The sequence below is a fragment of the Tamandua tetradactyla genome, chromosome 5 (genome assembly GCF_023851605.1).
Source record: "Tamandua tetradactyla isolate mTamTet1 chromosome 5, mTamTet1.pri, whole genome shotgun sequence".
NCBI classification, from domain to species: domain Eukaryota; kingdom Metazoa; phylum Chordata; class Mammalia; order Pilosa; family Myrmecophagidae; genus Tamandua; species Tamandua tetradactyla.
In genome coordinates, this window is record NC_135331.1 from 11,285,006 (window position 1) to 11,302,138 (window position 17,133).

At 37.3% G+C, this 17,133-nt stretch overlaps 1 protein-coding gene across 1 annotated transcript in view; it reads right to left on the reverse strand.

Moving 5' to 3' along the window:
- The window catches only part of PPTC7 (protein phosphatase targeting COQ7), a 41,955-nt gene that overhangs the window by 7,712 nt on the left and 17,110 nt on the right, over nucleotides 1-17,133 (reverse strand). The window contains exons 2-4 of the mRNA XM_077159837.1: nucleotides 11,818-11,997; nucleotides 3,307-3,505; nucleotides 23-146 (exon numbers count right to left, since the gene is read on the reverse strand). Of these exons, the coding sequence (XP_077015952.1) occupies nucleotides 23-146; nucleotides 3,307-3,505; nucleotides 11,818-11,997 (503 nt within the window). The remainder of the gene's footprint in view (nucleotides 1-22; nucleotides 147-3,306; nucleotides 3,506-11,817; nucleotides 11,998-17,133) is intronic.

The window sequence follows — 17,133 nt, forward strand, 5'->3', positions numbered from 1 at the left end:
GGCTAATCTTTGAGTTAATTACCTTTAACTTTTTTAGCTCCTGAAGGATCATATAATCAGGCATGTTGTCAAAGAGTCCATCTGTCGCCGTCAGGATAATGTCGCCTAACTGGACATCAAAAGATGTGCTATCAGCAGCATCCGGGCTGTGGCAAGAACAGGGTAGGGGCAGAGTTAAGAAAACCCATACAGTTTTCAAAGTTTCCTATAGGCACTGCGTTACAATGTAAATTATAAATACAGTTCAAAGTTTCCTACAGGCACTATGTTACAATGTAAAGTGCTACTTTGAGAAAAAGTAATTATAATATTGGAGTCAATAATGAAAACAAGTTACTTTAAAATGTCTAATCTTGAAAAAATTGAAAACTCTCGTAAAAATACATGCATAACCGAGATACCAAGTAAAACGGCATCTGATGATTAGTCACAAGTGGTTCAAAAAGGAGGAAGGTTCTCTTCTGAGTCAGATACTAGCATGCCACTAAAATCCTAGTGGAAATGAGTCTTTATTTCCTAGTAGTCTAGAGCCAAATTCCATCCTATCTTACTCATTTTTCACTGGTCAATTTCACTGTAGGTTTGAATCTTGGCTCTCAGGATGCTACATTACAGTAAGGGTGGGATGCTGAGCCCCTGTGGAGAAGAGCACACAGATCCTGTACAATTCCCTACTCAAGCTCTGGCATAGTAAGGGTTGTGTCTGTCCCAGTGCTAACAAGATTACTTGCCATTCACCAGGTACTTATTTAATAATGTGCCTGGCACATAGTAGGTCTTCTGGTGAATGAATAAATGAAGGAAGAAATGCAGTATTTGATTCTCCAAACTGGGGTGGGGAGAACCTTCAATATTTGTTAAGTGAAGAAGGCAAGGTGCAGAATAGTGTGTACGGTAAGCAGCCACTTCTGTAAACAAGGTGGGGGGACACAGAGATGTAGAGGCTTCTCTTTGCCGAGAGGAGATACAGAGGATCAAAGACAGTAAAGAGCGGCTGCCTCTGAGGAGAGAAACAGGAGCCTGGGACAGATTTCCTGAACATCTTTTTGCATATAATTTTCAGAAAGGAGGTTTTTCTTCTTTGACAATGCCTGATAAAAAGAGAAATAGGATTGGGGGGGGAAAAACCCAGCTAGGGGAGAAGAGAAAAGACCATATAGTCAAAGAGTTGATGGGTCCTCACTGAGGCTGGTTCTCTGCCACTTTAGAAGTCCAACCTTACTGCTTCCTGGTCTCCAAGGTGACTGAAAGGTGAAATAGCTGATTATTTGTCCTAACCTGTAACCCCATTCAGACACTGACCTGGGAAATGGGGGGGAGGGGGTCAGAGAGAACCAAAGCACCCTAAGCTTGACAGTAAAACTTGTATAAGCAACATGTTGGAACGTATGTGAAAACATTAAAAAAAAAAAAAAAACCACAAAAACCCCACACCCACTCAGTATTTACACAAGACACATTGAAAAAACTTATGATTCATCTTTCTCTTGACTGAGGAAAGAAGTGGGCACATCTAAAAGTTCTGTGATGTACTTTGGTAAGGAACAAACTTTCATGTATACATTTACAAATTTTGTGAAAACAGCTACTAAGGGAAAGATTGTAAGTTAAGCTTAAAATACATTTTATAGATAAGAGAGACCATAAACTAAGATGACACATGTAGCAGTGGGAAAAAAAGACAACTATAAAACTGGTTAAAAACAGGTCGATTCCTTCGATGGAATAAAGAGAAACAATGCAAGACACTTCACAATTGCTCAGTCTTTGGAAACTAAGCAGATTCTAGAAGTCTAGATTAATGACCAGGTTGGCAATGAAATTCTCTTTTATGCTGAGGTTTTCCTTTCCCCAAGAGTGTCCTCGGCTAGTCTGCCTGTGCGAGGCCTGCTACCATTGGACCGTTCACCTCTTCTCCTCACACTCCCACCCATGAGCTTGGTGTTCCGCCAGCTGCAGCTCTGCCCGTTTTCATTGAACATACTGTGCTGCTGGAAACTTTTGACTGCACTGAAACATGAGCTGAAATCACATGCTAGCGAGCTGTCTCTGGGCTCCAAGAGAAGCCACCTCTACCTCACGGCAGGCCAGTCAGAGTATTTCCCTAATCATAGCGTTCCCAAAGAAAATGTGTGAGATAGCAGCAGCATTGCTCTGGCACTTAGAAGCCCAAATGAGAAGAACCAAATGAATGAAAATTAAAGCACCATTCTCAAAAAACTGTGAGCTGAACTTGGTATCCGCTGAGGCTTTGGGGTTCTGAGTTCTCCCCACTCCAATATGGTTAATATTAATATGCATTACAGCCAACTGAAGCAGGACCTATACGCAAATATTCTTCCAAATATGGTAAACTGCCTAAATCTGAAAGTAAAAATGGGCTTCCCCCTCCCAAGAGTCAGCAACAGGCTTTACACAGGCAATAATGAAAAGACAAATATAGAAGTACAGAATACACTCACTGCAGTTAAAGGATGGCAATATTAATCATTTTATCTTAATGTGGAGTTCAGATTTGATTTAATAAGAATTATTAATTATTAGATACAATGAGGCACTTGCTGGAATGCTTCTATTTTTACAAAAGGTTCATTAGCCATATAAAAATCATTTATGAATTGCCAACATGTCTGTGCCAGGTTCTGTAATGTTGTTAAAGGCAGTGAAATCTAAGAGAGTCTTAACTACTCTGTATACTTACTAGAAAAGATAAACTTTCTGTAAAAGTTAGCTCAAAAAGGACCAACTGAAAATTTAAAAATAACCTGAGAGAAGGAGTCAGAAGAAAAACAGAGCTCCTCAGTATCATCATAGAAGAAATATCCAGGACCACTTCTGATTCCGTTTCCTGCGAGTTAACTCTGCCTTGGCAGGTTTTGCCTGACTACATGTGCACGGGCAGGCTGAGAATCAGGAAGCTATTCTGATAAATAAAGCAGATGTCTGGGTTGTGCCCTTCCCTACTAATGTATGCAAAACCTGGTCAGGCAACGGCACGCATGAACACTGACTTGTTTCTTCAGTACAGCTTACCAAATACAACTGTATGTACCATGTAGTATTGTACGAAAGATTGTATCTGGATGTTTTAACTGGCTGTTTGTCAGAATTCATCTTGGCTATAATATCAAGTTCAAGCAAAATGCCTTTAAATTCAAACTAAAAGGTCCTCCTGATGAGCACCATCTCAACATGTCTTCTTTTCTCACAAGAAAACGGAGAATGCCCACCCCTACTGTGTTAAGGGGGAGCTGCGGGGCTGCGTGGATGAACCACATCCTACTCGTGGCTGAGAGGTGAGCTTACCTATCACTCAAGACAACTCCCTCTGCCTCGGGCGGTGCTATGGAGAGCTGAAACGGAGTGTTGAAGTAGTGCTGCTGCTCATCCGATCGGTGCACAACTTCGCCACCCCTGACAACCAGGAAGCCTGAATCGCCCAGGTTGGCCGTGTGTAAGCGGTGGCTCGTTCTGTCCAGTACCACGATGCAGGCAGTGCTGCTACCTAGAAACAAAAGTGATTTCCATTTATTTTCTCTTCTTAGGCTGCCTCTACATACGCTTTTTATCACAAAGCCCCCAAAAAGCAACATGCCATTACTTGAATCTCCTTTGCCTAAAGCAGACCTTTTTAGGGGCACTCAGTATCCCCTATGAACGTGAACAGTAACCTCATCAAAGTCAACCCGATGGGGAAAGAGAAAAGGGTTTACATAATAGTAAGTAGGCCACAGAGGATCTGAATTCTTCCATTTGCAGACAGAAAACAATAAAAATGGCTGGTATTTAACCACATCCTTTCAACAGTGCTATAATCTATGCCAAATGCACAAACGCTCTGTAGGTTTTTGAGATACTGTTTTGATAATTAAATGCCAGAATGAGACTGTTATGTTTTCCTCACATTTTTCATTAGTCATTGGCAGGAAGCCTTCTCCATGATATTCATGAACATTTAAGACAGGTCACATAACTAAAGTGTTAAGCCAGATTTCCATCAGCTGAGGTTACAAAGAATTTTACTGGAGGCTAATGACTCACTGAATTAACAAGACCAATTTCCCCAGGTTTCCAGCTTGTGGAATCAACCTGCTCACTTTCCAGGAAGACCACTTTCCAAGCAGGGAGCAGAAGGTTGCAGTGTACCTTTGCTGCACATGGCTCACATGCTGTTTCCCAGATGGGAAGCCTGGTAGTACCACTGGTAGGGATCACTTTCAAGTAATAACATTTAATCCTACAGCTACAGGAGAATGGGAAAAGAGGAAAATAAGGAGCTCACCAACAAATAAATGGTAACTGGTCTGTAAAGATATGAAAAAATGACCATCTTGCTAGTAACTACTTCTGCCTATCAGTTTAATGAGAAGTCAAAAAAAACATAATGCATGTTGTTGGCAAAAGTGCAGGGAACCATAGCTGCTCTCTTTAGGTGGAAGGAGAGAGTAAAATTAAACAATCTTTCTGAAAGGCAATATAACCCTGAAAATGTAATAGCCTTTGGTAAGTAAATAACTAGAGTTGTAAACAAAACTTAAGTACAAAAATGCCATTTAAGATCAGAAAAAACGAGAAACAAACTAAGCATCTAAAATTAGAGAACTGGTTAAATAAATTACAGTACCCTGATACAATGAAAGGCAATCTAACGTCATATAATGCTTAGGAGTGTAGACTCCAGAGTAGCCTGGCTGAGTCTGAATTCTATTTCTGCTATTTAACAGCTGTTTGGCCTGGGGCAAATTACTTAATCTCTCTGTGCTTGAGTTTTCTCATTGATATAAAACTAAGGATAGTAGTAACTACTCCATGGAGTTGTAAGGATGAAATTAGTTAAGCCATGTCAAACTTTTATACACACAGTGTTAGTTATTTGACTGGCATTAAAATTATGTTAAAGAAATATATTTGAAAAGGAAAGACGATAAAGTGAAATGATAATGTGAAATAAGTCAATTACAGATGAGCCTTAAAGTTTCCTTAAAAACAAAAAAAAGTCAATTCCAAACTTAAAAAAACTATACACCATCAAAATAAGTGAAGTTTACTGTGAGAAAAAAACAAAACAAAAAAACACAGCTGTGCTGAACCCCAGCTCCATCGTTTTCTGGCTGTGTAACCATGGGTAGCTTCACTTACTCTCTCTAGGCTTCAGTGTCTTCTTACCAAAATGGAAAGTAAAAGGACCTAAGTATATACTTCATGAGGCTGTTGTAACTATACAGTAAATCTCAATATTATGTTACTATTATCCTATGCCTAAATATACACAGAAAAAATCTGGGAGCATAATCACTAAAATATTAATAGTTTTCTTAGTGGAATTATGAATAATTTAAGCTTTTGTTATTAATTTTTCCTTAATGAAAATGAGTAACTTACTTTATAAACACTTAGATATAAGCATCCTTCTCATCCTGATGTTCACATTGGTCCTAACCTGGCACTCACATGCTAAGCCTTCTTAGTCTCTCCATTCAGTGTCAAAGAAAAGAAAAAAGCAGGTACAGTAACTGGCAGGGTCATCAGATAACCTGCTCCGGAGTTTACATTAGAGCTAAGATTGTCAATTATCTTTCCTTCCTCACTCAATGCACAAAAACTTCAACTATTAATTATGAATAGAATCGCCATACAAAAGCTCTTTTGAAAGCCGACAGGATTAAATCTACTGAGAATGAAGAACCAGGGTTGGATAGCATAGCCTTGAAAATTCTGCTACAGAAAGACTCATTTTGACTCATTATTATTCACTGACAAAACTATACTATCATTTTGCTACCCCTATGGTAGCAACCGAGTTGGAATTAAAATGGGCCTTGTGCTGGAGCTTTAATATCCAAAGCAGCACCTAATAAATGTAAAGCTAGTCTCACAGAACCCCTCTGGGCTTGGAGTTCACTCCTCCCTTCTCTGCCTCCTCAAATTACTGATGGATGCACATGGCTCAGGCCACAACAGCCTAAGACCAGGAGGAGAACGCATCATTATGTGTTTGTAAGAAACAAACAGGCAAAGAAGCACAAAAGAGGTGGCTGAGAATGACAGTGTTGGGGTACAGATGACTGACCCAAGCAAACAGGCACACAGACAAATCCCTCAGACCTAAGATGGAAATATTGTTATCACCTGGCCCCTGATTTTGTAAAATACTTCTATAGCCTTATGTGCAGCAAATGGATAACCTTGTTAGGACTGATCCCAAATTCTTAAGATATATTGCTACCTGAGATTTAAATCTACCAAAGGGTTTCTGAGGCAATATAAGTCAGCAATTAGCTTGTGATGCCAAACCAGATCCAAAAGCAGCTAGAAAAAAATGGTTACAGCTATCTGCTTGACCTTTATATTAGAATTTCTTTGTAGGCTTTTCAGCAATTGTGGGGGAAAAAAAAAAAAAGATTACCTAATTTTGGAAAGTTATTATTTACAGTTATATCTAACTGAAGCTCAGTAAAACAGCAACTTCTCTGCCAAAATTTCTGGATTTTAGTTACAAACAGCCTGAAGAGTTGCTGACTGGGTGAGGTACAGATGTGTCAAACATGGCAATGGAGGATTATTTCAATATGCCTTTTAGGAGAAAAAAGTAATTATAACATTCAGTATTTTAAAAACCCTCTAATATTGTCCTTAAGTTTATTTTATTAATTTATATCTCCCAGTTAATTGAGGATGAACAGGAAGTAAAATAAGGATAGAGAAAAAAAAATAGCAAAAAAACAAAGCTTTTAAAGTACAAGATCAAGATAGTTATGTTTTCTAACTGGTTACATTCCAAGTCAAAGTAATTGAACTGAGGAGATGGGGAAGAGGCATCCATGGGAACAAGCAGGAATCAGCCCCCTGGAATCTGCTTCTATGGGTTCTCACTCCATTTAACATATGAAGAAAAGGGTCAGGGTTAGTGGTTTGCCCAAAGTCATGCAGCAGGTTGACAGAAGGGTGCTAAAAATAGCATCTAGGATGTTTACCTGTGCCAGAGAAGTCCCAGATTGCATGTCCAAATAGGGAATTAAGACAAAGTGGGATATTGAAACCACAAGACAAACTTTCTCTTCAGTTAGGACAAGCAGGTTAAACACAACACAAAGAAGACAGAAGACGGCAGCATGAGGAAAAGAACCCCTTCTTAAAAAACAATTTAAATTGAAGGCAAAACACTACAATGTGGAGATCTCCATTAACAGTGAACAGAAGATGTTTTAAATGTGGATGGTGACTGGGAGGGAGGCCTAGTAACCAGAAAGATGACAGCAAATAGCAAGAACTTAGTAAAACCCTTTCTGAGAGCCTGCTTAGAAGGTTGGGTGAGTTGTTAGATAAGTTCCTAGGGAACCACTTTACAAACAAATGTAGAAGCTCAGCCAAAGGATGCTCCATTAGCATCCCAGATAAACACTGGGTATTTGGTTATACAAGATGTCAGAAATATCTTGAATGGATTTATATGTTGAATATCTTGAACAGAAATGGATTTATCTTGTGCCATGCTATTTAATGGACTCATCAGCTAACTGTTGGCAGTCCAGGATATAAGAGTGGGTAACTTCTCACCTTGAACTTCCTACAGGTAATCAACTGAATTTTAAGTATGTAGTTCCCATCCCCTTTCCTCCTCCTTCAAAGACAACCACATTCTCTTGGTTTTCCTTATTTTATCACTTTAGAGCAGTTTTAGGTTTTCAGAAATATCATGAGGAAAGGCATCCACATACACCCTCCACACATGAAGTTTTCCCTAATACATCTTTTTTTTTTTTTTTTGCACGGGCTGGCTCTGGGAAGCGAACTCGGGTCTCTAGAATGGCAGGTGAGAACTCTACCTGTTGAGCCATTGCGGCCCACTACAATACATTTTTAGATTAATTTTTTATTTTAAAATATGGACAAACTTATGAGACAATTACAAATAAAATACAAACCCCATACAGAGAATTCAAACATACCCTTACCCCTCCTGGTACCCAGACCCACCAATTTTAAACATTTTCCCACATTCGCTGTATCATTCTTTCTATTTATCTGCTTTCTGAACACCTGAGTGTAGTTTGTATATATCATGCTCCTTGTACACTAATATTACCACTTACATTTCCTAAGAACAAGGATATTCACTTATGTATCTACCCTAAATGTAGTTATCAAGTTCAAGAAATTTCATACTGATATAAAGCTTATGTCTATATTCCAATTTTTCCATATTCCCAAAAAGTCACTTTGATCCTTTTCTCCTTCCTTGCCAGATCCCATCAGGATCATGTATTGCATTTAATTGTTGATGCATCTTTAGTTGCTCTTTTTTTTTTTTTAATTGCAGGAACACATACACAGAACATAAACTTCCCCATATCAACCATTTTCAATCATAGCATTTAGTAGGATTAATCACATTCACAATATTGTGCTACTGTCACCTCCTTCCAATGCTAAAACTTTTTCATCTCCCCAAACAGAAACTCTACATCCATCATGTATTAACTCCTCATTTCCCCTGCCCCTAGACCTTGTACTATGATTTCTGTCTCTCTAACCTTGCACATCTCCACTATTCGTAATTACCAAGGGGCTTATATTTAACACTTTAAATCACTTTACACTCTTGTGTGTTTTGATACCAACTTAACTTCTATACACACAAACTAGGTTCCTATACTCCCCTATCCCCCCATTTTTATATAGTTCTTGTCACAAATTTTACACATTCATATATTATGAGTCAAAAACCACTGATTTATCATTACATTTTATACATCTGCCTTTTAGATCCCATAGGAAATAAAAAGTAGAGTTACAAATCAAAAACACAATAGCATTATAGGCATTTATATTTACCATATTGTTGTACTCCCTGGAGATCTTTACTTCTTCATTTGGCTTTGATCTATTGTCTAGTGTACTTTCCTTTCAACCTGCACTCCTCTCTTTAGCATCTCTTATAGGGCCAGACTATGTCTTAATCTTTCTCTCATTTTTGAAAGAGTCTTGCCAGATATAGAATTCTTGGGTGGCAGTTTTTTGTCTTCAGCACTTTAAATGTGTCTTCCCACTGCTGTCTTGCTCCATGGTTTCCAAAGAGAAATCGGTAGCCAGTCTTCTTGAGGCTTCCTTGTACATGACACGTTGCTTCTTTCTTGTGGCTTTCAGAATTCTTTTTCTTTACATTCAACAGTGTGATTTTAATATGCCATGGTATGGGTCTATTTGGGATTTTTCTGCCTGGAGTTCATTGAGTATCTTAAAGGTATGTATATTCATGTCTTTATCACTAAAGTTGGGATGTTTTCAGCCATTATTTCTTTGAATATTTTCTCTTCCCCTTCTCTTTCTCCTCCTTCTGGGATTCCCATGATGCATATATAATGGTGGCCCACAGATTCCTCAGGCTCTGTTCACTTTTCTTCATTCTTTGATTTTACTGCTTCTCAAACTGGATGATTTCAATGGTCTCATCTTCAAGTTCATTGAATCTTTCTTCTGCCTGCTCCAATTTGCTGTTGAACCCCTCAAGGAATTTTAAATTTCTGTTACTGTGGTTTTCAGTTTTGTTTGGTTCCTTTCCATACTTCCCATCTCTTTACTGATATATTCTCTTTGTATTCATCTATTATCTTCCTGATTTCCTTTAGTTCTTTTTCTATGTTTTGCTGTAGCTATTTTTTAAAGTTTTTTTTTATTGTAAAATATAATATATATACAAAGCAAAGAAAGAAAAAACAATAATTTTCAAAGCACACTTCATCAAGCAGCTACAGAACAGATTCAAAATCTTTCCAACTAGCTGATGGAAAAATCATCATCTCAGATTTTTCGTTCTAGCAGCTCCAAAACAATGGAGGCTAGAAGGAATATTAATATAGTGATTCAGCAGCCATATTCATTTGTTAAATTCCATTTTCTCCATCATACCCCCTCCCGCTCATTTAATCCCTCTCCTCCCCTATGGGGATCCTTGGGGAACACCCATTCTGACTATTTCATACTGAGAAAGGGTGTCCACACTGAAGGATAGAAGGATGCAAGCAATCAATAATCCTGAATGGTTGGTCCCTCTGGGTTTCAGGATTTATCTGACCTAGGAATGCTCTGGGAATTATATGCTCCAGGAAGGCAAACCTAGTGCATGAAACCTTTAAAAAGTCTCAGTTCAAGCCCAAGTGCTCTTAAGAGATAACAGGAGTGATGCTGATTGGGGTTAAGCAAACCAGGACCATTAGCACTATCTAACAGCTTATCAACTATTGGCCATAGAATGTATTTTTAGTTTTTCCCCTGTATCTTTCTACTTTTTAGTTTTTCCCCTATATCTTTCTACTTTTTAGTTTTCCCCCTATATCCCCTTACTATTTTAAAAAGTCTTTAGTAGGTCCCAGGTCTGCTTTTCCTCACTGATTGTTTCCAATGTTTTCATTTTGTCCTTTGCTTGGGCCATTGCTTCCAGTTTCTTTGTTGAAACTCTCTGGTTGAAACCTGGACATTTTGATATTTTAATGTGTTATTGCTGTAATTCAGACCTTGGAATATCTGTTCCTTAATCTTGTATCCAGCTAGTGTTATGACAGAGCTTTCCTTGACTGCTGGTTGCAGGGGAGGAGAGAAAACACCTTTCCCAGTCTTTGCAGATTAACCTGAGCAAGTGCTCTTCTTCAGAACTTATCCATAAATGAATTTAAAGAAAAGCTCCAAACCAATGCATAGGGGTCTCCAGGGTCCTTTCTGTGCATGTGTCTTGTCTTGTGCATGTGGCCCTGGGATTTCTCCCATTTATACACCTCCAAATGTCTCTTCTTCCACAGGAAACAGATTCCTCATGATTCCAGACTGCCCTTGCCTCAGGCAACATGACTTGACTATTCTTCCACAGCATTCTATAGGGGAGTTCCATGAGCTGCCTTCTACGTGCAGGTCAAGCTCTGCGACAGTGAGTCCCTTAGGCCACGATCAGACAGGCTGGCCCAACAACATGTCTCCACAGTATGTACACAAGGATTACTCTATTCCTTCAGGAACTGGGACCAGGGATCCACATTAGCAGGGTGGGCCTGCTCCGCTCAGAGGTTGTATGGGGGGAGGGCCCAGGCAGGGCACCAGGAGATTCTACAACTTTTAGAAAATCTTTTCCTTAGATTTAGTTCTCACCCTGCTGTTGTAGTCTTTTAAATCTTTTCTGGAGCTTTGAGAAATATGTTTCTGCCAGATCTTTATGGTTATTCAAAGCTTCTGTAGGTGGATAGAGCCCTGAAGTACCTTACTCTGCCATCTTGATCAGGTTGGGGGCACTGTACATTTTTAATTTTTTATGTTTCTGAACTTGAAATATATAGAATCATACTGTTAGGTAGTAATCTATAATTTCTTATTTTTCCCTCAATAATATATTCCTGAGTACTACATACACCTTTAAGTTGTTCATTTTCACAATCCATTTTCTACTATTTGTAGACTTTCAGGTTGTTCTCAGAGTCCTGTATAATAAACAATGTTGATATGAGCATTCCTGTACCTATCCCCTGGTACAAAGATGTGCAAGAGTTTCTCTGGTATAAGGAATATACCTAGAAGTGACACTGCTGGGGCACACTATATGCTCATGAGTAACTTTATTTGGCAATATTAAATTGTTTTCCAAAGTGGTTGTATCTGTTTATTTTCCCACCAAGTAGCAGTAAGTATTCTGGTTAGTCCACAGCTTCTCCTTCAAACTCTGCTTAGTAGGAAAAGCCTCAGAAAAAAGTTGAGCTAGAAAGTAATTTTGTTTTGTTTTTAACCACTTACTCAGTGTTTTGAAAGAGGAAAACAGATAGGATATCTACTTACCAAGCAAAGGTACTTTATTTTGCAGAAGCTCACAGTAGCTTGTGGTGAGAATTCCAATGGGATTACTTGGTACAAACCGTCCTTCTTTTACTAAACGTTCACACGTTCGCATTAAAGTCCCTGAGAACTGAGATGGGTCAACTCCATAGTCTCTCCATCCTCCAACACCATCCGCAACCCCTTAAAAAGAAAAGACTACACTTAAAGAATGTTCTTAGTAATTTCTCAGTAACTCTTATTCTTGTTTCCTCCTAAAAGTTTATTTTACTAGATACCAGTACTTATATTTGCCATGAAGCTCAGAGTAAAAATGAGCTTGAATGTATTATATATTAATACCCCTGAGCCACAGCCCTTATTTGGACTTTGGTCTTTCATATATTGATGAATAGACATTTTGAGCTACCACAGGGTGGCATTGCCTACCAACCAAGAGTTCAATTTCAGCCAGATTATCATCTTTGTATAGAATTATCTGTGCTATTAATACTTAATTGTATTTTATAAGAAAGAATGAAAACTGATAAAAAGAAAGTGTTGATGCTAGTGATAATATGGTTGAGTCAGGACAGGAAATCACCAAGACAACAAAAGCAGCAAACTTTTAACTACAAACATTGGTCAATAACTGTGACGTAAGAAAATCAAAATCCCATTCCTTTTCTTCCTGCCTCAGAAAGAACCACTATTCTGTATGGGGTGGCGGTGCCCAGTACAGTAGCCACTGGTTATATGTGACTAGTGAGCACTTGAAATGGGGCTATTCCAAATTGAGATGTGCTGTAAGTATAAAATGCACAGTGGATTTAAAAAACTTAGCATGAAAAAATGAATTATCTCATTAATTTTTATTGATATGTTGAAATAATATTTTGGATATATTAGGCTAAATAGAATACATTATTAAAATTAATTCTACCCATGTCTTTTTATTTATATTACTTAATATAATAAAAACTAGAAAATTAAAAATTACATATGTGGTTACATTATATTTCTACTGACCAGCACCAGTATAGATTTTTTTCTTCACCTCGAACTTATTCACTTATTCTTTTTTTTTTTAATGAGGAGTAGAGGTTTTCAGAAAAATCATGCAGAAAATACAGAATTCCCACAGACCCCCTCTATTATTAGCACCTTGTAGTATAAGAGTTTCATGGGTCCTTAAGCAATTGACGAGTTCACAGACTGCTTAAAGGTCCTTTATCAAGAGAAGACTGGTGTTCAAAAAAGTTTACAAAACATCAAAGACAACATCACACAATCCTCTCTTCAATCCCTTGCAAAATACCACATTAAAATCAATTTCTGTCTACTAAATTCAAACTGAAAGAACTAAAACATCATTATTATATAATACATTATTAAAGCCTTAAATGACTATTTATAAACCTTTCTCTAAGGATATATAAGATTTTTAAAAAGAAATAATATATACTTACATTGTATATATGCGTGTGCGTGCGCGCGCGTATGTGTATAAGAAACACAGGGAAATAAAGGCCTAGAAATGATCAACGAACAAAGGGAGAATTTTCACTTTTTACTAAGATCATTTCTGTATGGTGTGAATGTTATGTTTATCACGAACATGTACTGATTTTACAAGAAAAACGTTAAACTGGGATTTCACAATTCTTAAGGCTTTTTGAGCATCAAACAATTTCCTCTCCATATACACATTTACATTTTTTGCACATTCACCTTATATACAAATTTTTTAGAAATGTATTGGGTATAAAAGTAGAATGCCTATATATGCAAACCTAAAAAACTGGCTTAACATGAAATGGACACATTTATTTTCCGGGTAATGCCAGTTATCAAACAGAAAGGGAACAAATCCTAAAAAAAATAAGTGGAAACAGAATTAGAAGACTGGAAAGAAAGTGATAAATAACACACTGGGGCAATTTTCCCCACTTATGTGGCCAACCAAGCAACAAAATTTCAATTTGGGGCATTTAAAAATTAGTTGATTACATGGTATGATGTCTTGGATTTGCTTCAAAATTATTAGGGGTGAGGATAGTGATAAGAGAGTATATGAAACAAGAATAGCCATGAATGGATAACTGCTGACATTGTATGAGGGGTACCCTCATCTTTCTACTTTGCTGTATAATTGAAATTTTCCATAATACAAGGTTTAAATAATAATTAAACCTTAAAAATATAAAATTTTTATATCCGTGATAAATTAAAAATATATATCCGTGATCCTTTTGACTACTGTGTGGAGGATAGACTATAGGAAAGAGTGGAAAGGATGTTGAGTTGAGCTGTTATTTGTCCAGTTGTGAAATGGTGGTAGTAGAGAGATCAGAGAGGAGTGGAGAGACTAGGTATCAGAGGAAACCAAAGGACTCACAAGTAGACTGGGGATTTGGGGGGTTGGGAGGGGCAAGCAGCATCAAGGGTGACTCTGAGATCTACTTTACTAGGAATAAGTAGCTCTTTTTAATCTGTTTTTCAAGGAGTTATGAGGTGATATGGGGAACCTAAAAGAGGATTTAATTTGGTTTAATAGGGACTCCTTCTGAATAAGTTTTATTTCATAAGGATTAAGATTTCACCATGATTTAAATCCAACAATTTATGCTAAAACACAGAATGCAAATATATTGCAATGCCATCTGATGAATTATTTTTTTCAAACAACTGCCTGCTTGAGGAAAGAAATTTCTTCTCAACCAGTCTCTGATCCAACAGCCACAATTAACTTTAAATACAAATTAGTTTTCATCTACAAATGCTACAAGAAAACCATTTAAATCTGAGATAACATTTAGAGTTGATCCTGGCACGCACTAAATAATCTGACCCGATATAACCTCTCAACATTAATCAGATTTCTCCCAGAATAGAGCATAACCTTTTAGGCACCTGTTTGCTTTTTACATGGGAAAAGGATCCCAGAAAAAACTCTACTGGCCAAATCTCTTCAGGGGAAAAAAAGAGAATAAAAAAAAATATATAAACTGTTCAATAAAGCTGTGGAAAAAGGCCTGAGCATACATCTGCAATTTACTACTGAAGAACAAGTTATATAAGTGAAGAGTCATATTCCGGATTAAAATCAGGTTAAAACCAAGATAACTTTACCAATGAACAATTTGAAACCTTGTTTTATTTATATTAGGCAGTTATTTCTACAAGGAAATTGGTATGCCCTCTATTACATAAGCAAAAGCTAACAATTCACAAAGAAAGCCACATCTTAAAAAGTGGAATTAATCCAGATATAGAGTAAATTTGTTTAGAATAAATTTTAAAGGTAAAAAAAAAATGCAGGGATCACATAAAATCCCAATGATATCAGCATAGCACTTATCAAACAGCAAGGATAAGAATATCTCAAAAAGCAAATGCTGGCCACAAGTGCACCCCAAACTGTGTACACTGGGGCTAGGAAATAGAAAACTGAGAGACCCTACCTTTGTAAAATTTACTTCTATTGGGGAGCTAGACTATCCTCACAGAAACAAGCTAACGGTTCCCGTAAATGCTGCTGCTACAGGAGGGTCAAGACGGAGAGTTTCATGCTACAGGGCACTGTAAGAACGGGGAGAGCCTCTGAGGAGATGGCATTCACGTTAGGCCCTGAAGGGCAAGTCAGATTTCTACAGGCAGGGAAGGGTAAGCGCAAACAATTAGGTGTGACCGGCACTTGGATGAGTGGGAAGAAGTTGAAAAATTCAGGGCAGGCGGTAGAGTTGTGGAGGATCCAGAACGTCAGTCTAAAAATTGTGGAGTTTATGCTACAGACCTGCACTGCCCAGTATGGGAGCCACTAGCCGCATGCAGATATCGAGTTTGAAATGTGGCTAGTACAAATGAGATGTACTACTAAGTATAAAATCCATACAGGATCCAAATATTTAGTACAAAGATTATGTAAAATATCTTAGTAATGTTTTATATTAAATATGTCAAAATTTTTAGATATATTGGGTTAAAAAAATATATTAAAATTAATTTCATCTGTTTCATTGTGATTTCTTCAATATGGTTACTAGAAATTAAAAATTTCATATGTAACTTGTATTCTATTTCAACTGTATAGCACTGCTATAGACAATGGCAAGTTATCAAGGTTTCTGGTTAGAAATAATATAATCTAACCTGTATTTTAGAAAAATAAACCTGGTAGCAGTGTAAAGGGGAGAGGGGAGAGTTTAAAGGTTAGGTTGCAATAATTTAGGTTAGAGGTAGCAAGAAAGGTGGACAACCAATGGAAACACAAAGGAAAGGATGACTAGAAAACACACCTGCACATAGAATCAATAGGCTTCTAGATTCCAGGAACTACAACGATAATTAGATGATTTCACAGTTGGGAAAGGGGGTGGAAATACCTTTAGAAAATGCATTCTGTCTTGGGTATACTGAGTTTCAGGTGCCAGCAGGATAGTATCTTTATGCAGATGTTCTGTCTGAAGTTAGGAACAGATTCTGCAACTTGGGAAGACCAGTCAGGGCCTAATTTCTGACAAGGATCCAAAAAGTGACACCACAGTGATAGATGGGCAAGATGGTCATGGAAAGTAATAAGAAGTTCAAGGAGTTAAGGAGGGACCTTATCTTAGAGATGAAAATTCCTGGCCAAATAACTCATTTGTGAATCACATCTTACTCCAGGCAACAAACTACAATCTTAAATGTGATTGCTGATTAAATTTAAAGAGCAGCCAAGTAATTCAGTTTGTCAGAATGATATGATCTCTTTAGAAGTGAACAGAGGTGAAGTTGAAAAAGTGGGCTGAGTTAATACCTGGAAGGCCTTGAATGCCAAGGTAAAGAGTTCGCACTAAATATAGAAGTTATTTCCTTTAATTCACTATAATCATCTTATGTCTCCATTAACAACATTCTGTCAGCATATGTCTATCTTAACTTGTTTCCTTTGACAGAAAATCCAATTAAAACCATTATTAGATTAAGATAATGGTCACATATCTGAAACAGCTGAGCAAAAGCCTGAGCAGAGGCTAGAAAGCACAGAAAATTCCTTTTTAGTTGTGGTACCATCTAAGTGAAAACGTCAGTTTTATGAAATGGGAAATGATCAACTAGAAAATATTCATGATGTTTATGCACTTTTTACATAGAATTTGTTTTTATAAAGAATTTTATTACATTTTCCACTGACTGATTTTTCTAAAATGAAGAGTTAAGAAAAAAGGTGAAAAAATAATTCTGGTATTTCTCCAAAGAAGATTTTTAAATGGGCAATAAACACATGAAAAAAAATTCTCAATGTCATTAGCCAATAGGAAAATGCAAATCAAAGGCAGGAAAGACCATCTCATA